Genomic DNA, 26,408 nt, shown 5'->3' on the forward strand with positions numbered 1-26,408 from the left:
TGATCTCCGAAATTTTCTAATGCATACCCTGAGTGCAAATCTCCCATAGAATATATTTCCATGAACAAGGTGCAAATCACAAAAGAGTTCCACTCACGGATGCATCTAGTTAAGATCACTTTTTGACAAAGAGCTCAAAAAGGAAGAGGAGAAGGACATGCATGAACTCTCTGAAAAGTATGCTGATAGAGTTTGCAAGGTCTAATACAAGCTCTATCCTTTTTAAATTGCATATTTGTATTTAGGGTATGTTGAAGTGAACTTTATATTTGTTTTCAGATTCTAAACATTGCTGATCCTAACCTTGGGGATGCATGGATGGCATGGGTGTTAGCCTTGAAATGGGGTCCAAATTCTTACGCATTCATTGAGAAGCTAAATGTTGGAATTAGGGTTGCAGAGAAACGTACACAGCTTGGAGAAGACGGAGGAAGCTCAAGGCACACAATAGAGAGTGTTTTACTTAGTGTGCAATGGAAAGATAGATAGCCCTAGAGTGATGGGCGTAATATACAATGCTCGGGGGGCAAAACCTCCTAAAGAGGGAAAAAATGCCCCGGCGTGTTGGGGTATAAAGCCCAATGTGGTCGCCCAGGTAAGTGGGCGGGCCGCCAGGTATGTACACATATTCTTTTGTAAAAACCTAATAAGAACTCACTATGCTCTACACATTACAGTAGAGCGAGTTCACCATATCATCGTGCTCTTATTCTCGCACTCTCTCTCGCGTCGCACTTCCGCTCATACTCCTTCAACTGGTATCAGAGCTCAGATCGAGGCTCGAGGCAGCACTGCAGGAGGCTAGAGTCACCAGCTCAGATTGGAGTGAAATTCGATAGGCAAAGACACGGCCCCAAATCTTTGTGCGGGATTTCGATGAGCTTGGTGTGCTCAAAATTTCATTCTGAGGTCATCTCGGCCACCATTCAGCTTTGACAAAGCTCTGCGCAGGCCATTTTCGACTACGTGGTCTCAGCGGGTGCAGATCCGACTCTATAAATTTGGGGTTTTCGGCCTACGACTGCAGGTGCTACGGATATCGGCACTCCCAGAGTGCTGATTTGTGGCTGTCTACACATCGAAGGACGGCTCACAGTTCTTGGAGGCGTGTCACATACGACACGGGCACGCCTATACACAGATTGTAGGCGACATCCATACTAGTTCATCAGGTAGCTTGTGTTTGCTGCTTGATATTTCAGATTTCATCATGACATTGCAGGTACTTACACATGGGATGTATTGTCAGAGATGATGTATGTCTATTGAGGGTTTGCTGGCTGTGAATCACGCAGCAACCGCCGCAGCGGTTACAGTATACAGTGGGAAATTTGTGGATGTATGACTTTGTGGGAAGTCTATGTACTGTCAGATTTATTGCAACCTTTGTTGAGGGTTGAGTGAGGTTTTATTGAGCTGGGGGATTCTCGAATGTTGAGATCCTTTCGGTGATACAGGTCTTGGAGCGATCCCTCGAGCACCCTTAGATAGGCAGCTAGGATGTATTGACTGTGAGTTAGACAGTTGTGATTGCATCTTTGCTTTACTGCCGTTGAGGCATTGTCGCAGTCTATGCTTACAGGACAGTGAGAGGACAGTGAGAGAGAGTACAGGTGCAGGACAGGTTTACCCACAGCTTACAGTGTTAGAGAGATAGTGGTTTTTTGAGCTGTTTTTGGTCTGTTTTTGAGTACACCAGAGCCATTTTACAAAGGAGACTCTGCCGAAATTTCTACAGAATCTGAAGCTTTCTTGGTTCATTTGACAGGTTGATATTGGTTCAGAGGTCAGTTTACAAGGGAAAATTTATCGAATTTTTCCCAGGAAAGTAAACTGCTGTGAAGCGTAGCTATGGATGGATCACAAGACACTGCTCTTTACAATATCAAGAAACTGGATGGAACCAATTTCCCATTGTGGAAGAAGCATATTTGGCACGTGTTGGTACAAAATAAGCAGATAAAACCTATAAAGCTCAAGGGGATAAAACCAGAAGATATGGACGAAGATGAATGGAGCGAAATGGATGAATTGGCACTTTCTACCATTATGCTGACTTTGGCAGAAAGAGTTTACTTCAATGTAGCAGAAGATATGTCGGCTTATCAAGCATGGTTAAAGCTGAGTGATCTTTATGAGAAGCAGAGTGCAGCTTCACAGGTATACTGGCTTAAAGAAGCTTGTTGACTTGAAGATGAAAGAAGGGACACCTATGTCCAATCATCTGAATGAATTCAACACAATCTATAGTCAGTTGTCACCTCAAGTTGTCAAGTTTGATGAACCTGTTAGAGCTATGTTCCTGTTGATCACATTGCCGGAAAGTTGGGACACTTTTCGCACAGCTTTGAGTAATTCTGCACCTCCAGATGGTTTGAACATAGCAGGTGTAGAAGGAAGTCTGCTAACTGAAGAAACCAATTATAGAAAGACAATGGACAAAGGCAAAGGAACAACCTTAGTTGTCAGGGGAAGGACCAAAGAAAAGTACAAAGGTGGAAAGAGGAATCAGTATCGTAGCAAGTCCCGCAGTGCTAAAGGCAAGAGTGACATAGAATGCTACCATTGTGGCAAGAAGGGTCACATGAAAAGAGAATGCAGAGAATGGAAAGCAGAAAAAGGACTCAGCTCTTCTTATAGCATTTGATGGAAATGCACTGAGTGACTGGATTATAGTCTCAGGGGCATCACTTCATGTGTTTCCAAACAAGGAGTGGTTTACCTCTTATGTGACCACTAAAGATCATGTTCGGCTAGGCAATGGACAGACATGTGAGATCTTAGGTGTTGGAGATGTTCAATTGAAGTTTCAGAATGGCGCTTCTTTCACGCTGAAGAATGTGAGACATGTTCCCGCAATTACAAAGAGCTTGATCAGCACAGGTTTACTTGATGATGCTGGCTACGTCACCACTTTTGGACAGAACATGTGGAAGATATCCAAGGGTTCTATGACAGTAGCACATGGAGTAATGTCTGGAGGACTTTACATGATTTATGTATCAAATGTCTCTAAAAATTTAATCAATGTAACCGAGCAGCCGAATGTTTCTTTGTGGCATAGCCGGTTAGGACATATGTCCAAGAAGGGAATGGAAATCTTGTCTCGTTCTGGTTATTTTCCTGGCTTTTCATTTAATGATTTTGAATTCTGTGAACATTGTCTGTATGGTAAGCAAACATAGCAGCCACATAAGCATAGAAGCAGTAGAAGAGATACACAGTTGGCACTTGTTCATAGTGATTTGTGTGGACCTATGCCTAACCTATCTCTAGGGGGAGCTTCTTACTTTATGACATTTATAGATGATTACTCGAGGAAAGTATGGGTTTACTTTCTCAAGCACAAGGATGAAGCGTTTAGTGTTTTCAAAATGTTTGTGACACTTGTGGAGAATCAGAGTGGCAAGAAGCTTAAATGCTTACGCACTGACAATGGTGGAGAGTATGTTTCAAAGGCCTTTTAGGACTTTTGTGAGTCAAAAGGTATAAAACGTGAACTTATTGCTCCTTACAATCCTCCTCAAAATGGTGTTGCTGAGTGGATGAATAGGACCATACAAGAGAAGGTCAAAAGTATGTTGTCTAATGCACAGCTGCCAAATGGGTTTTGGGCTGAAGCTGTATCAACAGCTATTCATCTTATAAATAGATCTCCTAGCAAGGTTTTGCAGAAGGATTTAGTGGCAGAGATGGTATGGTCAGGCAAGGTGCCTTCATTCAAGCATCTCAGAGTCTTTGGCTGTGAGGCATATACTCACGTTCCAGAGGAATTTCGGAACAAACTTGAGCCAAAGAGTAGAAAGTGCATCTTTCTAGGCTATGGTAATTCTGGTGAGATGGGGTACAGACTTTGGGAACCCGAATCCAGAAAGGTTGTCCGCAGCAATGATGTTCACTTTAATGAATCCAAATATCATTCTAAACCAGAGAGGGTTGAGGAGATTAGAAGAGTTGTATTCCAAGAAGATGGACCTACACGTGCAAGACAAAATGTCAGGGCTAAGTGATGAATCCCTCTTTGTTCTTGCAATATATATTGGGGTTTATGATACAAAGAACCCCAGTCAAAAGACCGAGTTCCAAGTAGACTACTCCTATGCTCCTCTCATCAACACGCTAGCCTTGCTAGAGGGACATAATTCTATGGATATCCTCATGGCGGGAGCTCTACAAACCATTGATGAGGAGAAAGATTTCTATGAGAGTGTTCTTGAGAGTATCTTTGCTCCCCACAAACTTCTCATGTGCTCGGAGCGTACTGATCTTGGCACAATCGACATAACCAACAAGAAGCTTTGGGAGCAATATGATGTGACACTAGTAAGTACTATATTCTTCACAATTCTCCTTGGTGTCTCTTAGAATCACAATCCAATGTTGTTTCCTTGCAGTCCACTTTGGAGATGGATTTGTTTGCCCAACAAAAAGGTGGATTTGGCAATGAGGGTGACTCAAAGGACACTACCCTGTGGCATTATCTCCCAAGCTTCAATGAAGAGATGATCCGGGTCATCCACAACAACAAATATACAGACTATGCATCAGTGGAGACGTGCAAGTGTAGAGCGCTAAGCTCTATTTTGGTCGAATTTCCTATAGCCCTAAATGCCCACAAATGTATTCTTGTAAACAAAGAGGCAGCAATCCATAGTTTTGGTGAGAAAGGGACCGGAAGCCTTATATGATACTGCAGCCTTTGCCTCGGGCAAGGAACATATTATATCACACATTGAGGAAAGACCAGATTTAAGGAGCCTATGTCAAGATGCTTTCAGTGAGCTTGTAAAAAGGCTATCTTAGCCATGTGCATTGCACGTCTCGATGTATCTTTACAACTAATAAAATTATTAGCTTGAGTGAAGATTTATCTTGATCCATGTGTGTCACGTGCAATTTACGTACTAGCATAGTGTTTTTGTTCTCGATTCCCACGAGCCATATGAACCTCGTCATTGTGCACTTGGCGGAATATTGAGTCGTGTAGTGGCCCACTAGTCCATGGAACGGCTCGATATTACCAACTGCACGACAACGGGTTTTTGGTGCCCCTCTCCAGCACCATGGGCCGTATGAACCTCTTCGCCGTGCACTTGGATGAATATCGGGCTATTTCATGGCCCTGTGTGTCACAGAGTGGCTTTTAGCAGCTTGTCCAGGTCAAACTACTAAAAGTCTCTCTGTGGTACAAGGGGCCATGAAATAGCTCGGTTTTTTTCCATGTGCACAGTGATGGGGTTCATACGGCTCATGGGGCTTGGGATGGGCACCACATGAGTTGTATTTGCTAACTGCCAGATAACACGGATCCCATAAACGTAGAAACATTTTTTTTTAGCACCTTGCAAATTTAATGTGCGTCACGAGAAATCTGCGTACTAACATGATGTTTTCTTGTCCATCCCGAGCCCCATGGGCCTATGAACTTCAGCGCCATGCACATGGAGGAATATCAAGCCGTTACGTGGCCCACTATGCCTCGCGGACACATAATGGCTTGATATTCCACCATATGCATGGCGACGAGGTTCATACAGTCCGTGGGCCTTGGGATGGGCCATGTTAGCCCATATTTCTACTTTCTAGCTCACAGGGACCCCGTGAGCGGATTGATTAGAGATATTGACCTAAGTAACCACATTCAAATCCATAACCAACACAAGCTTAAAATTGCAAGCAATACATTGCAATTGCCAACAAACATAGATATGATAATTTCATTTTCAAAACAGCTACATGATAAAGCTGGCAAAGATGCCTCTTGAGAAGTTACAACGGCTTTCCTATCTAGGTTTTACTAAAGCAATCATAACCATGTAGTCGAAGTGCTAAGCTCATATCTGAGGGATTAATTGTCACATGCTTAGCATGAGCCATTGCCAAAACGGTGTCTTGAAAGTGCGATACAGTGATAGCCTCCATTGCTTGTTGCAATGCACCTAGTGTCGCTGCTTCCACCCTTCAATACATTGTCCGAGTACCCATCCATAATCTCTTTCATGAGCTGGGAAAAAGAGGCTATAGGGATGATAAGCTGTGTACTCTTCTAGTACTTGTAATATCATGCAATGCACATGTGCTAGGTCTCGAATGATGCTTCTTCTTGAGAGGTGGTGGTGGTGGTGGAGCCTAGGCAGTGCAAGAACAAGGGGCATTATCGTTGTGGTACTTATTTCACCTCTCATCACATTGGTTGGCCTCCTTTGTAGTCTGTGGAGGATTCTTTCTCTTCTTCTTTGTCTTCCCTCTTGGTGCATGACTACTTATACCCGCTGCTTTACCTAGGGGCTATTTTTTCCTTGTTTGAACTCTTTTGGGGTTGGCTTCTTGCGGCTCTTTTGCATGGGCTTCTTCGCCCTTTCCTCCTCCGCTCTCTTTTTTTATTATTCTCTCTCCCTTGCAAGGTGGCTTGCCTCTTTCATCCTTGCCCTCCGTTGTTCTTCTCACTATCCTCCTCGCATTGCCCAAGGACTTCTCATTGATTTCTTCAATCGTGCTATTACAAACCTTCTCTATGAGATCAACCACCTACTCATCTGAGAGTGTTTTTGAATTTGTGTTAGGTATCTTGTCCCGAAGTCTCTCATACTTTGTACTGACCTCTGTGCTCAAGACTTCATCAATCTTGTCCTGTGGGTATCATCGCTCCTGGAGTATCTTGTAGGTCCTCTTTGCTTCTGCAATCAGATACTTCTCTTCCTCTTTTTAAAACTCTTGCATTCTTGCCCTCTGCATATTTTGTTGAGCCCAATCAAAGTTTGCTTGCTCTTGGTGCTCGCTTTTAGCCCGCAAGCACTCTGTCTCTTTGTTTAGATGTTGTATCTACTTGATGTTTGGTATGGTTGACCTATGGGCATGTCGGAGTGGACCAAGAGTATCAAATACCTGCTGAAGTCTAATGTTTTCCAAGTTTTCCGGGGTATTGTTGGTTTTCTATGTTGTTTTCCTAATTGTTTGTTTCCTGCTTGTTGATTTCTTGATTGTTGTTTTCCTGATTGTTGGTTTACATCGGTGGGAGGTGAGACTTGGGAGGAGGATGCATGTGTGTGTGTGTGTGTGTGTGTGTGTGTGTGTGTGTGTGTGTGTGTGTGTGTGTGTGTGTGTGTGTGTGTGTGTGTGTGTGTGTGTGAGAGAGAGAGAGAGAGAGAGAGAGAGAGAGAGAGAGAGAGAGAGAGAGAGAGAGAGAGAGAGAGAGAGAGAGAGAGAGAGAGAGAGAGAGAGAGAACTCATAAACTTATAAAAGACTTTAAACTGTCACTTTGTTTTATAGGGCCCATTTTTTAATGAAATTACAATTTATCATTAAAATGCTTCAAAAAGTGGGAATTACAACTTTTACTACATGAGAAGCCACGCGCACCCTACTCTTTGCAAATTTCTCCTCCACGTCAATGCTCTCACGCATGCATTCAACCCATGGTATTCTTGCATTTGTCAAACACTCACCACTTTCACAATATGGATCCTAAAAGAGAGTTGCCCCATGCCCTTTGCTTCTTCCTATCGGTTAGTGCACGATAGAACCAATGAAACATCTTGTGAAATGCGTTACTGCAGATCTTGCCACCGCCATGCTGAGAGCTCTTAAAATAGCCAACCTTTGCATGATAGAGTGACCTTTCCATCCCTTGATTTCTCTAGAGCGCAAGGGATCCATACTCATCAAGAAAGTATGGACCGTGGGTGAACAAGTAATGTTTTTTTCCAATGGTGGTCTCCCGTCATCTCATCAAAAATAAAATTAAACACCCCCTTTTTTTATTTGACTTCTTAAGCTCCTATTCACACTCTCTCAACTCTGACTTGGCTTGCTCTAGAAGGCTCGTCTCACGAGCCTCCTCATGGGAGCGCGCGCACACACACACACACACACACACACACACACACACACACACACACACACACACACACACACACACACACACACACACACACACACACACACACACAATCACATAATACGCGCATGCTCAGTCTGATAAGTCGCACATGACATGCAATGGCAATAAGCGACTTATAGTGGAAACTATATCTTGAAAATCATGTTTAAAATGTGACCATCCTCGGCATCAAAATCTTGTCCAATCGCCATGGTACACCTCTAGTAGTGGTTGATCTCCATCTCTAGACGAGGACTTTATTGTAGCATCTTCAAACACATTATACCCTGTCAAAACAACTCAAGGCCGATCAAGTGCAAATATCATCATCAAATAGCAGATAAAGTCATAAAAGAATTTATTTCTAGTGCAACATGCTCATGTAAACGCTCTCCCCAAGGCTCAAAAAAAACTCCACCAGTGGCGTCCTGTGGGGAAAACTAGCATGCTAGTGTGAACCCAGAATTTCCGGTTAGACCGGTGCCTTATCCATTCGGCTTTTCTTTCTCCTTCCACTTAAAATTGTACCCTTTTTCTATTAGTTTCTCTCTTCCTTTTATGTTGCCATAACCCCCTTGGATAGGAAACAATGTCACTCTCTGGCATAGGTGGTACCCAATGTGGTACAGGCAAAGTGGTAACTTCAGAAGAAGGTGACTCATTATCTTGGAAAGGTGTTGGGGTGAGGGAGGTGACTCATAGGAACCATAGGAGCACATGCCATAGAATGTAAACAAGCCTCTCTTTGGTATCGCTCAGCTTCCAAGGGTATCCTCAATGAGACGGATAGGATAGTAGCTTCAAAAGCCTCCCCCACAACCTTAGCTCATGCAAATGCATCCTCAAGTGTCTTTGGATCTGACAACCTCACATGGAATTGAATATCCCTCAAAATTCTCATAATAAAACATTGCGGTAAACCCTTTCATCAAAACAATAGGAATCAATTCTTCTTCTTGCAAGCTTGAAAATGATTAACATAATCAGCAGCTGATTCACCCTCCCCTTGGAAAAAGTTTAACAGGTTCCCAAAGGCTAAATTAGAAGGCAAAATAGGAGAAAATCTAGCAACAAAATCTCGGCACATTCCATCCCATGTTTGCATCAAACGTGGAGAATGTCGCAGCATACTATGGTACCACTGCCTAGCTATGTTGAGATGTCGAGCTCTACACCTTGAGCTGGCATCCACTATGGGTCTTGGCCGCTTACGGCATTTACTCACTGGCGCGTTAGGTGACCGACACGGAGGATCTCTGCCAGTGATTCTACAGCTGGACTACACTTATAGTGCCAGCCTAGTACGCTTCTAGCGAGTTCACACTTAGTGACCGCATGTACATATGTGCTACTTTTCAGCTTTAGCACTTAGTCATTTTGTACTCTCTTTTCTATGAAGAAGAAGAAGAAGCTTTCCATCTCTGTGTGCTTTGTGCTTGTCTTGTGTAGCTCTCTTGCATCCTCATTCTTTACATGGTATCAGAGCCTGGTGCAGGCAAGAGAGGCTAAGAGAGCAAGAGCATCACAATCCCTTCGTTTTTCGCACAAGTTTCTGAACAGGTCTCCAAAGTGCAGTATACAGAGATTTACTGTACAAGTACAGTGGTTGTGAAACGCTTGATTGATGGACACTCGTTGAGTGTAGAAAGCGTTACAGGAACCACGATAGCAGGTTCAGCAGATTTGCAGGTTTTTGCAGATTGCAGCTATTTTGTCTTAGTGCTTCAAGATGTCTGACGGTTTCAGTCAGATTGTTACTGAGAAGCTTGAGAAAAATAACTACCCTGCGTGGAAGTTCAGAATAACAAATTTCCTAAAAGGAAAAGGTTATTGGGACTATGTAGAAGGAGACAATGAAAAGGAACCAGAGATTCCCGAGGCAAATGCTACAGCAAAACAAAGGAAAGCTTTGAGGGACTGGCAACAAGGCCAGAGCAAAGTGATGTATTGGCTTTCTATGAGCATCACAGATGGCATGATGGGCTATCTACAGGATGCTGAAACCCCCGCCATTGCATGGAGAAACTGAGGCAGAGTGTTCGAGGTGAACACCAAGGCCAGGAAGCTTCAACTAAAGTCGGAGCTAAATCAGGTTAAGAGGAACAACCTCTCAATCAATGATTATGCCTTGAAGATCAAGAGTATCATTGAGGCTCTTGGATCTATTAAAGTCTCAGTGGAAGACGATGACATTGTCCGTGCATGCTTGGATGGTCTAGGAGATGAGTATGTACATTTTAGGTCTTCCATGAATACAAGAGACGACATCCCCGTGTTCCAAGATTTGATTTCTATGCTTATTCTTGAGGAGAAGAACCTTGACACATCTTCTTCTCATGGTAGAAATAATTCTGAACAGGCCTTCTATTCTAACTCCAACAGAGGTAGAGGTAGAGGTCGTGGTCGAGGCCCAAGGGGTTGCAGGGGCCAATTTCTGGAAGGTCAATCAAATCAAAACAATACAGGTGGCAGGGGAAACCAGTCTCAAGGCAGGGGGAGTCAAAGAGGTCGTGGTGCAGGATCAAGCAGGTAGCAACATACTCCAGATAGTAGAGAATGTTGGACTTGTGGTGAAAGAGGTCACATGTCACGTGACTGTCCAAAGGGAAAAGCAAGTAGAAAGAGAGAACAGGGCAACTATGCATCTACTAGCAGAGATGCAGATGACAACAAAAACGAGCGCATGTTTGTTATGCAGCATGTAATGAATACAATGACTGCAGAGAATTCCACCCAAGATGATGTTTGGTATGTGGATTCAGGTGCCTCTAATCACATGACGTCTCGTGGAGAGTGGTTTAGAGATATGCGCAAACCAGATGTGTCAGGCTATGTGCAGACAGGAGATGACACAGCTCACCCCATTGCTCATGTAGGGGACATACCTCTAAATATGAAGAGTGGGAAATCAAAGTACTTAGCAGATGTACTTCATGTCCCAAACATTACAAAGAATCTTGTTTCTGTTGGACAAATGGTTGAGCAGGGTTTGCAGGTTTGCTTCAATCCAAATGGCTGTTATGTAGAAGATTTCCAGAATGGCTGTAAGCTGATCACAGAGGGCAAATGTGTGGGCAGAATGTTTACGCTGAATGTAGACATGCCTGAGGTAAAAGCTGCATTATTTGCACAGGGCACAGGTGTTGTGGCTGATGTTGACATTTGGCACAAACGCATTGGCCATGTCAATGAGCAGAGATTGCGCAGCATGCAATCAAAACAGATTGTAAAAGGTTTGCCCAAATTCAAGGTGGATGGTATGCATAAAGTGTGTGCAGCATGCCAGTTTGGAAAACAGTCAAGGGGCTCATTTCCACATGAGCGCAATGTATGTAAAAAGCCACTTGAGGTGGTGCACACAGATGTTTGGGGTCCAACCGATACTGCAAGTATACATGGTTGCAGGTATTATGTCTCTTTCATTGATGACCATACAAGGAAAGTATGGGTCTACTTCATGCGTAACAAAAGTGAAGTGTTTGGTCACTTTCAAGACTTCAAAGTCATGATTGAGAAGGAGACAGATATGCAAATCAAGACATTGAGGTCAGATGGAGGGGGAGAGTACTTCTCCAATGATTTTTCAGATTTTCTGCGAATGCATGGTATACACAGGCAGTTTACATGCAGATATACTCCACAGCAGAATGGGGTCGCAGAAAGGAAAAACAGGCACATTGCAGAGGTTGCACGTGCATTGATGAATGAGAAGAACATGCCTCATCATTTCTGGGCTGAAGCTGTAAATACAGCTGTGTACATTATGAACAGGACACCTACAGCTGCGGTGCATGATGTAACACCTGAGGAAAAGTTTACAGGTACAAAGCCTGATTTGGCACACTTGAAAGTGTTTGGCTGCATAGCTTACGTGCATGTACCAGATGAGTTGCGTAGGAAATTGGATCCTAAAGCAGAGAAATGTATTCTTGTGGGATATTCCCTTGAACAAAAGGGGTACAGGTGCTACAATCCTACTACACGAGAATTACGAGTGAGCAGAGATGTAGTCTTTGATGAGATGAGCAGCTGGTACAGCAATGCACATGGCACTATTGGGGCTGATGTAAAAGATGATGTGGTTGTACAAAATGTGAGGCCACAGTCACAGGTTTTGAGTGGACCACAAGAGTCCTCTTCTCGTGGCTCTGTTGAGAAACCATGGAATGGTAGACTACGTACGCAGGTTACTCCACCAACAGGTATAGGGAATGTATCACGAAAAGGAAAGGAAAAGGTTGATGAACCTCCCTTTATGGTTGATGCATCATCAGGTTTTTCACATGTAGACATGGATTCAGATGGTTCTGAACAAAGTCTTGATGAGGAATTTGGAATTCCGGCTGTCAGGACACCTGGTGTAAGGAAAGTACAAGAAGATGCTAGAGGGCAAAGGAGTGACCCAGGACCGCGCAGATCTAATAGAGTCAAAAATCCAGTTCAGAAATTGACTTATGATGGGTATCTAGCGCATCACCAAGCCTACATGGCTAAGGTGATATAGGATGTGGAGCCCACATGTTTTGAGGATGCAGTTGGAAATGTGCATTGGGATGATGCAATGAATGAAGAGATGGCTGCATTGGAAGCAAATGACACATGGGAGTTGGTTCCATTGCCAAGTGGCAAGAAAGCTATTGGCTGCAAATGGGTGTATAAAACCAAGCATAAGGCTGATGGTAACATTGAGCGTCACAAGGCAAGGCTGGTCGCAAAGGGTTATGCACAGACGTATGGCATAGACTATGAGGAGACCTTTGCTCCAGTGGCAAAGATGACGACAGTGAGAGCTGTCATAGCAGTGGCTGCATCTAGAGGATGGATTATGCATCAAATGGATGTAAAGAATGCCTTCTTGAATGGTGAGTTGCAAGAGGAAGTGTATATGGATCAGCCACCTGGTTATGTCGATCCAGGTTACCCAGATTATGTATGCAGACTTCTCAAAGCTTTGTATGGTTTGAAGCAGGGCTCTAGAGCATGGTATGACAGGATTGCCAAGTATCTTGTCAGTATTGGTTTTAGGAGAGCTCATGCTGATCATTCACTCTATGTACGTGAGAGTGATGTGGGGATTGTGGTCATTACCATATATGTAGATGACCTTATTATTGTTGGTGACAATGCTATGGAGATTGACCATGTGAAGGGTCTTCTCAAACAGGAGTTTGAAATGAAAGATTTAGGCGAGTTGCGCTACTTTCTTGGCATTGAGGTGATCAGGACTCCTCCGCTCTTTCCTCCTCCGCTCTCTTTTTTTATTATTCTCTCTATGAAAGATTTAGGCGAGTTGCGCTACTTTCTTGGCTTCTTCGCCCTTTCCTCCTCCGCTCTCTTTTTTTATTATTCTCTCTCCCTTGCAAGGTGGTTTGCCTCTTTCATCCTTGCCCTCCGTTGTTCTTCTCACTATCCTCCTCGCATTGCCCAAGGACTTCTCATTGATTTCTTCAATCGTTCGATTACAAACCTTCTCTATGAGATCAACCACCTACTCATCTGAGAGTGTTTTTGAATTTCTGTTAGGTCTCTTGTCCCGAAGTCTCTCATACTTTGTACTGACCTTTGTGCTCAAGACTTCATCAATCTTGTCCTTTGGGTATCATCGCTCCTGGAGTATCTTGTAGGTCCTCTTTGCTTCTACAATCAGATACTTCTCTTCCTCTTTTTAAAACTCTTGCATTCTTGCCCTCTGCATATTTTGTTGAGCCCAATCAAAGTTTGCTTCCTCTTGGTGCTCGCTTTTAGCCCGCAAGCACTCTGTCTCTTTGTTTAGATGTTGTATCTACTTGATGTTTGGTATGGTTGACCTATGGGCATGTGGGAGTGGACCAAGAGTATCAAATACCTGCTGAAGTCTAATGTTTTCCAAGTTTTCCGGGGTGTTGTTGGTTTTCTATGTTGTTTTCCTAATTGTTTGTTTCCTGCTTGTTGGTTTCTTGATTGTTGTTTTCCTGATTGTTGGTTTCCTAGTTGTTGGTTTACATCGGTGGGAGGTGAGACTAGGGAGGAGGATGCATGTGTGTGTGTGTGTGAGAGAGAGAGAGAGAGAGAGAGAAAGAACTCATAAACTTATAAAAGACTTTAAAATGTCACTTTGTTTTATAGGGCCCAATTTTTTATGAAATTACAATTTATCATTAAAATGCTTCAAAAAGTGGGAATTACAACTTTTACTACATGAGAAGCCACGCGCACCCTACTCTTTGCAAATTTCTCCTCCACGTCAATGCTCTCACGCATGCATTCAACCCATGGTATTCTTGCATTTGTCAAACACTCACCACTTTCACAATATGGATCCTATAAGAGAGTTGCCCCATGCCCTTTGCTTCTTCCTATCGGTTAGTGCACGATAGAACCAATGAAACATCTTGTGAAACGCGTTACTGCAGATCTTGCCACCGCCATGCTGAGAGCTCTTAAAATAGCCAACCTTTGCATGATAGAGTGACCTTTCCATCCCTTGATTGCTCCAGAGCGCAAGGGATCCATACTCATCAGGAAAGTATGGATCGTGGGTGAAAAAGTAATGTTTTTTGCCAATGGTGGTCTCCCGTCATCTCATCAAAAATAAAATTAAACACCCCGTTTTTTTATTTGACTTCTTAAGCTCCTATTCACACTCTCTCAACTCTGGCTTGGCTTGCTCTAGAAGGCTCGTCTCGCGAGACTCCTCATGGGAGCGCACACACACACACACACACACAATCACACAATACACGCATTCTTAGTCTGATAAGTTGCACATGACATGCAATGGCAATAAGCGACTTATAGTGGAAACTATATCTTGAAAATCATGTTTAAAATGTGACCATCCTCGGCATCTTGTCCAATCGCCATGGTACACCTCTAGTAGTGGTTGATCTCCATCTCTAGACGAGGACTTTATTGTAGCATCTCCAAACACATTATACCCTGTCAAAACAACTCAAGGCCGATCAAGTGCAAATATCATCATCAAATAGCAGATAAAGTCATAAAATCATTTATTTCTAGTGCAACATGCTCATGTAAACGCTCTCCCCAAGGCTCAAAAGAAACTCCACCAGTGGCATCCTGTGGGGAAAACTAGCATGCTAGTGTGAACTCAGAATTTCCGGTTAGACCGGTGCCTTATCCATTGGGCTTTTCTTTCTCCTCCCACTTAAAATTATACCCTTTTTCTATTAGTTTCTCTCTTCCTTTTATCTTGCCATAACCCCCTTGGATAGGAAACAATGTCACTCTCTGGCATAGGTGGTACCCAATGTGGTATAGGCAAAGTGGTAACTTCAGAAGAAGGTGACTCATTATCTTGGAAAGGTGTTGGGGTGAGGGAGGTGACTCATAGGAACCATAGGAGCACATGCCATAGAATGTAAACAAGCCTCTCTTTGGTATCGCTCAGCTTCCAAGGGTATCCTCAATGAGACGGATAGGATAGTAGCTTCAAAAGCCTCCCCCACAACCTTAGCTCGTGCAAATGCATCCTCAAGTGTCTTTGGATCTGACAACCTCACATGGAATTGAATATCCCTCAAAATTCTCATAATAAAACATTGCGGTAAACCCTTTCATCAAAACAATAGGAATCAATTCTTCTTCTTGCAACCTTGAAAATGATAACATAATCAGCAGCTGATTCACCCTCCCCTTGAAAAAGTTTAACAGGTTCCCAAAGGCTAAATTAGAAGGCAAAATAGGAGAAAATCTAGCAAAAAAAATCTCGGCACATTCCATCCCATGTTTGCATCAAACGTGGAGAATGTCGCAGCATACTATGGTACCACTGCCTATCTACACCAGTCAAAAAGGCAAGAAAGAACCCGCATGAGGTCTTCAGGCTTGTCATCATAACCCTCAATCCAGCAAGCTTGCACAAATTGCAATAAATGAAATCATTGCATCGCCTCCAACTCCATCATAGGGTGTCGAATTGACAATCCATTGATCAATATGCTCTCTCCCTAGCTTGGGGAACAATAGAGGGTGATCAAGATGCTCTTTCTTAAGAATATTTCAACGGTAACAATATCATCATCAAAAACATCAAGAGAACTAAAGCTAGAAACTCGAAACATTCTCATAAGAACATCATCTTCATAGACATAAGCGTCAACCAATGGCTTAACTTCTGGCATAAATGCCGCCCTTTCTGAAGGCTTCATCACATCAGCACCATGGTCAAAAGAAGTTGTAAAACCCCGATACGGCACCTCGTGAGAACAAGGGTGGCAGGGTGGGAAATAACAAGAGGTAGATCAACATTCTCCTCCTCAAGAAGATATTGGTTACAAGTGGCATCATCCACTAAATTGGCTAAAATCCATCCCAAATGTACTCGTCTAGAGTCGCACTCTCCCCTATAAACACTTTGCTTAAAACAATATCCTCAAGGGAAATTCCCTCATCTTATCATCCACTTCATTGCTCAAATGTGCTAAAAACTCATAATTCCCATAAAAACCTATAGGCTCCACCAATATCATCATCAATGCTCAAGGTTTGGGTAGCAACAAATGTGAAAATAATTGGAATCCTCCCACCTGATATGCAAGCATCCCAAATGAATGCGAGAAAAAAAACCAACCTAAAAGTCACGTATATCCAAAAAGGAAAAACTAGCTCCATCTCTGAGAATCGCAGGTACTTTGCGCAAGCAAAAACGCTAGAAACTGGGTCTCACCGGGCGTGCCACTGATGATATTTTTTTCTAGGCCTGGTCCATGGAGCAAACCCAGACAAGAAAAACCAAGCAAGGATAATACTCAAACCCCAACCCAAGCCCACCAACAAGGAAATATGGCTTGAGATGTGCTGCTAAAATTTTGGCTACCCAGAATGTGCAAATGTAGTCTCAATGTCAGATCTTATCAATGATTATCCACAAAGATGATCACTTCACCATTCATTAAAAGAGAGAGAAAAATTCAACATCGTCGTTATTTCAAAAGATAGAGAGAAAGACGAGACGAGCACGATATTTTGTGTGAATTATCATGCAATTTGAATATTGCAAATATTGTTTTTACAGCAAGCTTAACAATACTTATCTTTTGTCTTCAAAAACTTTATGATGAGCGTCTTTGCATGCTCCAAGCTTCAAATGTCATTCTCTCTCTCAAAATAATGTCTTCTCTCTCTCTCTCTCTCTCTCTCTCTCTCTCTCTCTCTCTCTCTCTCTCTCTCTCTCTCTCTCTCTCTCTCTCTCTATCAAATGTGGTCTATCACAAGACCTCTCTCTCTATTCCCTTACTCGTGTACACGAACATTCCATCCTTCTATCTCTTCTTAGAATAGGACGCTCCATTTATCTCTCTCTCTCTCTCTCTCTCTCTCTCTCTCTCTCTCTCTCTCTCTCTCTCTCTCTCTCTCTCTCTCTCTCTCTCTCTCTCTCTGTCTCTCTCTCTCTCTCTCTCTCTCTTTTGTAATATAGAGAGAAAACCCAGCTCCCTTGTTTTCTATGGCAAGAGAGGATTACTCTCTCTCCCCTTTTTTATTCCCTTCAGCGAAACCAGGGTGCCCTCATTTCTCTCCCTATTCGACTCACATGTGGAGAGATTCTATCTCTCTCTCTTCGTTTCTCGTCCGGGCTATGGGATCTTTCCCTTGTGGGTTTGAATAAATCCAATGGCTTTTAAAAAAAACATCTCTTTCTCTGGCACCCTGGTTTCGTACAGAGGCTTTCCCTCTCTCTCTCTCTCTCTCTCTTGCTTCAATTAGCCACGAAGAGCTATGCTCTCTTTCTCTCTCTCACTCTGCTCGTTCACAGCAGGGCCGCTCAATCTTTCTTTCTCTTGTCATATTGGAAGCCCGCCCTAGCCATCTCACCCCATCTCTCTGGCAGCACCCTCCCAGCTTGGAAACCCCGCTTAGAGAGTCGTTCTCAACCCTCAATCTCTACTCGGCTTGGTCTGCACTAGCTGTGCACCCTCGTGCTCTTCTACTATTGTTCAAGAGTTCAATACACCTACGCCATGATGTTCTCATCTGCCAATATGTTTATAATCCAAAGGTTGAGGTCAGTAAACTAGAGTTCAATATGTTCTAATATTGGCTCCCTGTTTGGGTTCGAAAATAATACAAGGTTAAATCCACCTTAGACATACTCCATTTTCCCTACAAGTTTGGGTTTAGAGCCTCAAAAGCTACTAATTGAAGATTCTAGGCGGATGAGTCAGAACACGGGCGGAGTGGGGAGGCTGGATCAACATGGAAGCTAGTTGAGCGTGACTGAACTTGCCAACATGGCATCAAGCACAGTCGGGCGCCTCCCCTCTCTCTCTCTCTCTCTCTCTCTCTCTCTCTCTCTCACTCATTTCTTGTAAGAGAGACATCACATAAACCATTAGCATTTGTATATGTAGGCCATTGTGATACAAGAAGATGTACTAGTTCCAGGCCAATGCAACTGTACATTCTCGGGCGGCTCTTCTGATTGGATGAAATATGCTCCTAAAGCGCCCCAACCTGGTTCAGTCCGGAAACGCCTCTTATGAATTTGAGGCTTGAGCTGGGCCCGGTCTCCCTAAATGCGGTCTCGCCCGCTTTGACCCAGAGCCGTGTATAAAAGGAGAAGCCTCGTACAGCGCTGAATAACTACAAAAGCAATTCTGAGATAAATGGCAAGCCTCAAAGTACAGGCCCTCTTGCGGTGCATGGTGCTGGCGGCTCTCGTGGCCTTCGCCCTTCACGGGCCTCACCTCCTGCAAGTGCAGGGTAAGTGGCTGCTTAGTTTTTGTGCTGTGCCTGATGCAGCACTAATGCAACATTTTTAATGCAGGGGCGTGTATCCCCAGCGGGCAACTTTGCAATCTGCTGCTACAGGCCCCCCTGCTGCCGCCCGTCTACGCGCCCACTCTGGCCTGCATCACGGCGTGCACCAATAATCTGCCCACCAACCCCAACGCCATCCCCATCTGCTGCGCACCGGCCACGTCAGGCGCCTCCACCGCCCCTTGCTCCTGCTGCAGCCCCCCCTCCATCTCCTGCTAGTCGCAGCACGCTCTCCCTCCTCTCTCGCTCGCCCTCCTAATAACTCTGGAGAGAGAGAGCCTACTCGTAATGTATCTGACTTTTGCTCGCAAATCTTAATATCCATGGCTTGATTATATTTGTCCTCTCTCTTTCAAATTTTCTCTTGCTCTACTTTTTTAAGTTTGAACATTGAGTGCCAAGACATGATGGCATGTAGAGAAGGTAGTAAAACCCCCTTCTCTCTCTCTCTCTCTCTCTCTCTCTCTCTCTCTCTCTCTCTCACACACACACACACACACACACACACACACATTTGTTTGTATTGTGCCACTTATATCGCATAGCCTTGTATGCTTCATCTTTGTCTCTCTCTATGTCATGTACCGCCACCCATGATTCCACGGTGTTGAGGTTGTCAATTGCGTGATCTACTCAGCACCCACATGTCTTATTAATTTGTTGTCTCTCTTTGCACGTGCATTGACCCCCCCTCATACCATCTGCAACCTCATACCATATGCAGCCTATCCACAATGTCCATGTCGTTCATCTCATGAGCCACAAGTATGAGCTCCTAGGAGGCCTTTAAGCTGCTCAAGGTTCACATGGCATCTACTGCGGTGTTATTTGTGTGGGGTTGTTACCATAATGACCTTAGTGCACTGGTTGGCGGCATGTTGTGTCTAGAAGCAATCTTCTCTCTATCATCAGTTAATATGATGTGATCACCAAAAACAACCAAGACATACATGACACTCTGCAAGCCATGCTACCATTTTATAAGTCACAACACAACATCTTCTATGAGTTTTAATTTTGCTCAGCACAATAGCACCAATTGTCATCCTTGAATGCAATACCAACAAAACTCTGGGTATTATGTACAAAGATAAACAATTTGAATTTGTATTGTGTAGGTTTTCAAAACCATTCAGTTTTTGTAGCTTAAAGAAATCTTTCATCATTAATTGAGCCTTGGACTGTGTAATTTTGAGAACTGATATGGGAGTAAAGGCTATTCTTGTGAAGTGTTGTCATGCATTCATGATTACCTAGTCCTCTAGATTGCATGCCAAAATTCCTTTTTGCCCCCCTTTTTCACAAATGAATTTGGTTATGCCTATTGTCATCCACATACGGCAATTCTAGTGTCCCATACCACAATAATAAGTAGTATATGTCATATCTTGGTGTATAAAGACATCATTGGTCACACTCATTACTCAATAATCAATTCTCATAAATTATAAGTTTATTTTCATAAACACTATCACGACAAGAAATCATACTTTGCACATTGTTGAGTGCTTATGGTATTGCGTAGAGATCGGGACTCTATATACCTTTTATATATGTCCATAGTCTGCATTAGCCTTTAAGTGGGAGGTTGTTCGGGAAAGGACCAGTATGTTGTGGTGGCTAAAATGACACGCCATTCATGTAATTACTAACACACTTGGTTATATTAATCTTAGCTTCTTTGAATAAGGATAAGGGAACTACAAGGTTGTTGCCACAGTGAGCTCCACCCCCATTTCTATGATCTCATCTCTCGATGTACTCGCATAGCTTTGCATCACACATAAACATCGTGAGAATTATGTTTTGCAATATTTTGAGAAAAACACACTATCTTCTTAAACATGGCTAGCCAATCATTTGGCAAGGAGATTAATTGAATTTGATACATAGTGCGTTTAGTAAAAATCAATGGGCATTTACATTTACGTTCCTACATCTCTTGAAATTGTTTTTCTCAATATTTATACTCATTCTAACCCATTCATAACGTTTGAAGATTCTATGACAGTGGTCAAGAATTTGTGTATTTGTGGCTCAAAGAAAAGACTTCTATGTTAGGTTTATGGGCTTTATTCTATGCTTGTGTGTAACACCCCTTGTCTATTTGTGGATGCTTAGCTAGCAAGAACCATGTGGTAGCATGTGGAAAAGGCACCCAAAGGGTGTAGATCCACCCATGAAGTGCATTTCTAGAGGGGTTTGGAGTCACTTAGGCTTGGTAAAAGGGTTTATAAAATGTCCTAAAAGAGCACCATGAGTTCTCAAGTGGATTTGAGCTTTTTTGGAGCTTCTTGTGATTTCATGTATGATGCCAAAATGAGATGCCTACTCTAGCTCTATATAATGAACCTTGTTGTACTCAGTTTCGTTCAATCTAATTATCAAGTTTGTGTTTATGGTCTACTCCAATCTACATTGTGCAATCAAGTGTTGATTACTATGTTAATTTCATGGAGTCTCTACATGAAAGAGGTAGACACAAGCTTCAATCTTGACTTCTTCATGATAGTGTGATAATTTGCAATCCTCTGCTCCATAATACCATCTGGAGCCGTAACAAAATCTGATAAGAGTGTAGAAGCTTTTTCTAACAACTTGACCAAAACATTCTTCCTACGCAACCAGCTAAAAGAACACCATCCATACTCTTTCCATCACCAATGTCACAAAAAACAATGTCCTGAAAGTCAAAGTAACAGATAGAGAAATACGATCAAAATGCGTGATCTCCTTTTTGCAATCCATAAGCAGATCTAGTCAACTTGTTTGCTTCAATCAATGAAACTTAAAACATCTCTATATCCACACTAGCCTCATTTGGAGCTATCATGTTTAGCTTCTCAATGGATGCGTAAGAATTTGTACTCATTTTGAACAAGGCTAACACCCGTGCCATCCATGCATCCCCAAGGTTAGGATCAATAATGTGTAGATTTTGAAAACAAATACAAAGTTGACTTAAACATACCCTAAATACAAATACGCAATTTTAAAAGGATAGAGCTTGCATTAGACCTTGCCAACTCTATCAACATACTTGTTAGAGAGGTCATTCATGACCTTCTCCTCTTCCGTTTTGAGCTCTTTGTCAAAAATTGATAGCTTAACTAGATGCATCCATGAGTGGAACTCTCTTGTAATTTGCCCCTGGTTCATGGCAAAGCCCAAGAATATCTTTCACATTAGAAAATATGTATAGACTTTATTAAAACATAGCACATTAGGCAACATACATCATAAATCAACTTTTCCAAATATCATCTAGTCAATGGCCACCATGGCTTAGTTCCTTTATCTGGCTTGTTTCTAATCATAGCGATGACTTTTTTTGTCATGCACCGCTACCCATGATTCCACGGTGTTGAGGTTGTCCATTGCATGATCTACTCAGCACCCACATGTCTTATTAATTTGTTTGTCTCTCTTTGCACATGCATTCACCCCCCTCATACCATATGCAACCTATCCACAATGTCAATGTCGTTCATCTCATGAGCCAAAAATATAAACTCGTAGGATGCCTTTAAGCTGCTCAATGTTCACATGGCATCTACTGCGGTGTTTGTTTGTGTGGGGTTGTTACTACCATAGTGACCTTAGTGCGCTGGTTGAAGGCATGCTCGTGTCTAGAAGCAACCTTCTCTCTATCATCAGTTAATATGATGTGATCACCAAAAAAAACCAAGATTCATATGTCTATACATGATACCATGCAAGCCATGCTACCATTTTATGAGTCACAAAGCAACATCTTCTATGAGTTTTCATTTTTCTCGGCACGATAGCACCAATTGTCATCCTTGAATGCAATACCAACAAGGAGACATCCAACTCTGGGTATTATGTACTAAGATAAACAATTTGAATCTATATTGTGTAGGTTTAAAAACCATTTGGCTTTTTGTAGATCAAAGAAATCATTCATCATTTGAACCTTGGATTGTGTAATTTTGAGAATTGATGTGGGAGTAAGGGCTATTCTTGTGAAGTGCTGTCATGCATTCATTATTACCTAGTTCTATAGACTGCATGCCAAAATTCCCTCTTGCCCCCCTTTTTGATCCTTTTTTGGCTTCTTTTAGTAGACTTTTCTCAACTTGCTTGACCAAACTCAACCTAGATGCTATAATTAGCTCAAAACTATGCACACTAGTCAACCTTCAAAATCAAATGTCTTATTCATATTTCACATATGAGGATAGATTCTCGATCATGAAGTCCTCCTCTTCAAGAAAACATCAAAAATCATACTTTATTTTTGAAATTCACCTTTTGCATTTTATAAAGACCTTCTTCTTTTATATACAAAGTTGCTTCTAAAATATGTTATAATTATAATTCTCATAAAATCCTTCAAATTTCATGAAAAAGAACATTGTAAAAGTTAGTGTCGATGATAGAAATGTTGTGTTATGATTATGAAAATTCAAAGGATGCAATGATAGAAAATATTAAATAGAGTGTGCATTGCCTTAAGAACAAATGATTTCTTTTTATTAACTTTCCATACAAAATCAATCACAACTTATAGCTTCTTCTTGTACCTTATCATTTATGTCATGATCTCTTATGTATGTGGTATCACAAGCAGATGGTTGAATCAATCTTCAATATGTTAATCCATCAACATTTTATGACCAAATGTGGAGATCTTTGACAGTTTTGAAACCTTGATTCCACTTTTGAGCTCCCTATCCTCTGTGAAAGATGTCAGCACTCTTACAAGGCATTGCCACAATCATATTCTTGTTATAAGTTTGAGCATGAATTAGAAAGAGGGTCATATTGAGAAGAAGCACAAAGAAGATTTGCCAAGGTAACTTTATAGTCTACATAGCATTAACTCCCTAATAGCTAATGCAATACTACCTTATTTTTTCTATGGTTTTCTTTCAATACCATCTGGAGCCTTAACAAAATTTGATAAAAGTGTAGAATCTTTGTCTAACAACTTGATCAAAATATTCTTCCTACGCAACCAACTGAAAGAACACCATCCATACTATTCCCATCACCAATGTTACAAAAAAAAAAGTGCTGAAAATCAAAGTAAGAGATAGAAAAGTGCGATCTAAATGGGTGATCTCCTTTTTGCAAGCCATAAGCACCCCTAGTTAGCTTGTTTGCTTTAAGCAATGAAACCCAAAACATCTTTATATCCACACTAGCCTCATTTTGAGCTATCCTATTTAGTGTTACCATATACATGCGGTAGTGATGTGTGTGAACACACTAGGACTACCGGGGAATTTTTTCCCTCTTTAGGAGGTTTTTTCCCCCGAGCATTGCATATACGCCCATCACTCTACGGCTATCTATCTTTCCATTGCACACTAAGTAAAACACTCTCTATTGTGTGCCTCGAGCTTCCTTCCTCTTCTCCAAGATGTGTGCGTTTCTCTGCAATTCCCACAATTGGTATCAGAGCAGGTTACGTCCTCCCGGGCTTAGTCGCCAGCTGCTCCAGCACACACGTGCTCACTTTCTCAGCTTTCAGTGAGGTTTGGCAAGCGTTCGTAGGTAGACAAATAATTGGGCAAGCTCATAGAGCTTAGTCTGCTCAGATTTTTGATTCGGGCTCATTTCGGCCTCCATTTCCACTACAGACAGGTCTGCACAAGCAATTTCATCATTTTGTGCAGAATTTCTGTCAGTGCCAATTTCTGCATAACAGGTGCCTTACTGTCTTCTACGGTTTGTGCTATATAGCACGTGTTGTTCCCACTCCATTTCTCCTATTTTTGGGCATTTTTCACATCTGGTGCAGCATTTACCATGGTTGACAGCAACACATATGTCTTCAAGATGTTTGCTGCAGAGGACAGGTTGGATGGGGACAATTACCCCATGTGGGCTTATATGATGCAAGACATTCTTGTGTCAAAGGGCCTCTAGAATATTGTGCAGGGAATTGATGTACGTCCTGGTTCTAAGGATGTAGGCGATGTTGAGGATGTTGCATGTCTTGCTGCTATTAGAGTTGTGTTTCCTACGGTAGAACAAACTCGTTGGGATGTAAAGGATGCGCAGGCTCATGCATTGATTGTGTTGTATATGAAGGGCACCATTGTTCCTCACATCCGTTCAACAAAATCTGTAAAATGGGCATGGGATATTTTGGCTAGTCTTTATGCAAGTCGCAATGAGGCTAAAATTGCTTTGTTGCGTAAAGAGCTGGAGTCGAAGATTATGCATGAGGAAGATGATATGGACACGTTCCTTGGTAGTGTCAAGCATATAAATGAGCAACTTATTTTTGCAGGTGAAGTCATTTCAGATAGTTTCCTTGTGCAGACTGTTTTTGATGCCTTACCAGATTCTTACCTGACTTTTGCTAGTACTTGGAGACTTATGACCCAAGGAAATCCAGAAGTTGTCAAGTTTGATGCATTATGCACCTTGCTAGATAGCGTGCAGTTGAGCAGGATTTTATTACTTCTCAAAGAAAGGGTGGTAACAGCAATGTAGCCACTTCTTATGGTTCTAGTGCGAGTGGCAAAACTTCAGTTCCCAATGCTTCTGCTAGCAGCACTTCGTCTGGCTATTCTGGTGATAAGGGCAAAAAGAAGATGCATTGCCATTATTGTAAAGCTAATGATCATTTGATCAAGTAGTGTCCTAAGTTGAAGGCAAAAGAGGCTAATAAGAAAGAGGGTGGTTCCACTGCAAATGTTGGTTCCACTACAAATGCATCCATTATTGAGTCTTCTATAAAAGGAGACTGTAATGCTGATGTTGATGCAAAATAGGCTTTTAGCGTAGAGTGCACTTACAATCCTACTGTCCATGATGCATGCTTGTCAGTTGTTGCAGATTCACATGTGTGGTATTTCGACAGTGGTGCTACAGTGCTCTGTACCTCACATCGTGAATTGTTCACCTCTCTCGAGTCTGTCCCTCATGGGAATTCAGTCACTTGTGTCAACAATGCCTCTCATCCAATTCAGGGAGTTGGAAAGATTGTGCTTACTGCTGCAAATGGAAGTTCCTTCACACTTGTTGATGCACTTTATGTACGTGGGATCAATAAGAATCTCTTGTCTGTATCTGCACTTGCTAGACTTGGACTCATAGTCAAATGTATGGATGACAGATGTATAGTTCATGATCTCAATTTTGGTGATGAAATTGTTGTATCTCGCCTTTTGTGTTGTGGACTCTATAAGCTCACTTTGTATGACAAGTGTGGATAAAATTTTGCCAATGATGTTGCAGATTCAAGGGCTATTTCAGATGCAAAACTTTGGCATGCACGTTTTGGTCATCTACATTTTGCCAGTTTGCTCTGTTTGTAGAAATCTGATATAGTTGCTTCTTGCCGCCTCTTGAAGCACCTATCAAAATGTTTGTGAAGGCTGTATTTTGGGTAAGATGCAGCATTCTAAGTTTCCAAAGGATGGTTCAGTTCAGGCCACATGCAGGTTGCAGCTTGTGCATAGTGATGTTTGTGGGCCCATGGAAACTCCGTCCTTGGGCAAATACCTTTACTTCGTGACTTTCATTGATGATTACTCCAAGCATGCATGGGTATTTACGCTTAAAGCGAAGTCCGAAGTTTTTATGTGCTTCAAACAATTTCTTGCTATGGCTGAAAATGTCTCGAAATGTACTATGCGCACCCTCCGTTCCGATCGAGGGGGGCAGTATGTGTCTCACGATTTCAATGCATTTCTGGCTAGTCATGGGATAAAACACCAATGTACAGTGACTTATACACCTTAGCAAAATGGTGTTGTTGAGAAAAAAAACAAGTCACGTGCGGAAATG

At 42.3% G+C, this 26,408-nt stretch overlaps 1 protein-coding gene and 1 pseudogene across 1 annotated transcript; one reads left to right on the forward strand and one right to left on the reverse strand.

Moving 5' to 3' along the window:
* Positions 1-5,787: 5,787 nt before the first annotated feature.
* Positions 5,788-6,422, reverse strand: LOC147436193 (uncharacterized; annotated as a pseudogene).
* A 12,037-nt stretch (positions 6,423-18,459) lies between these two features.
* On the forward strand, positions 18,460-18,973 carry LOC147436194 (uncharacterized). The gene is made up of 2 exons (XM_086488107.1): positions 18,460-18,581; positions 18,646-18,973. Exons 1-2 carry the CDS (start codon positions 18,485-18,487, stop codon positions 18,855-18,857), a joined length of 309 nt encoding a protein of 102 aa, XP_086344233.1. The 5' UTR covers positions 18,460-18,484; the 3' UTR covers positions 18,858-18,973.
* Positions 18,974-26,408: the final 7,435 nt, after the last annotated feature.

This window comes from Adiantum capillus-veneris, chromosome 18 (assembly GCF_014529385.1).
Source record: "Adiantum capillus-veneris isolate H3 chromosome 18, ASM1452938v2, whole genome shotgun sequence".
Lineage (NCBI taxonomy): Eukaryota > Viridiplantae > Streptophyta > Polypodiopsida > Polypodiales > Pteridaceae > Adiantum > Adiantum capillus-veneris.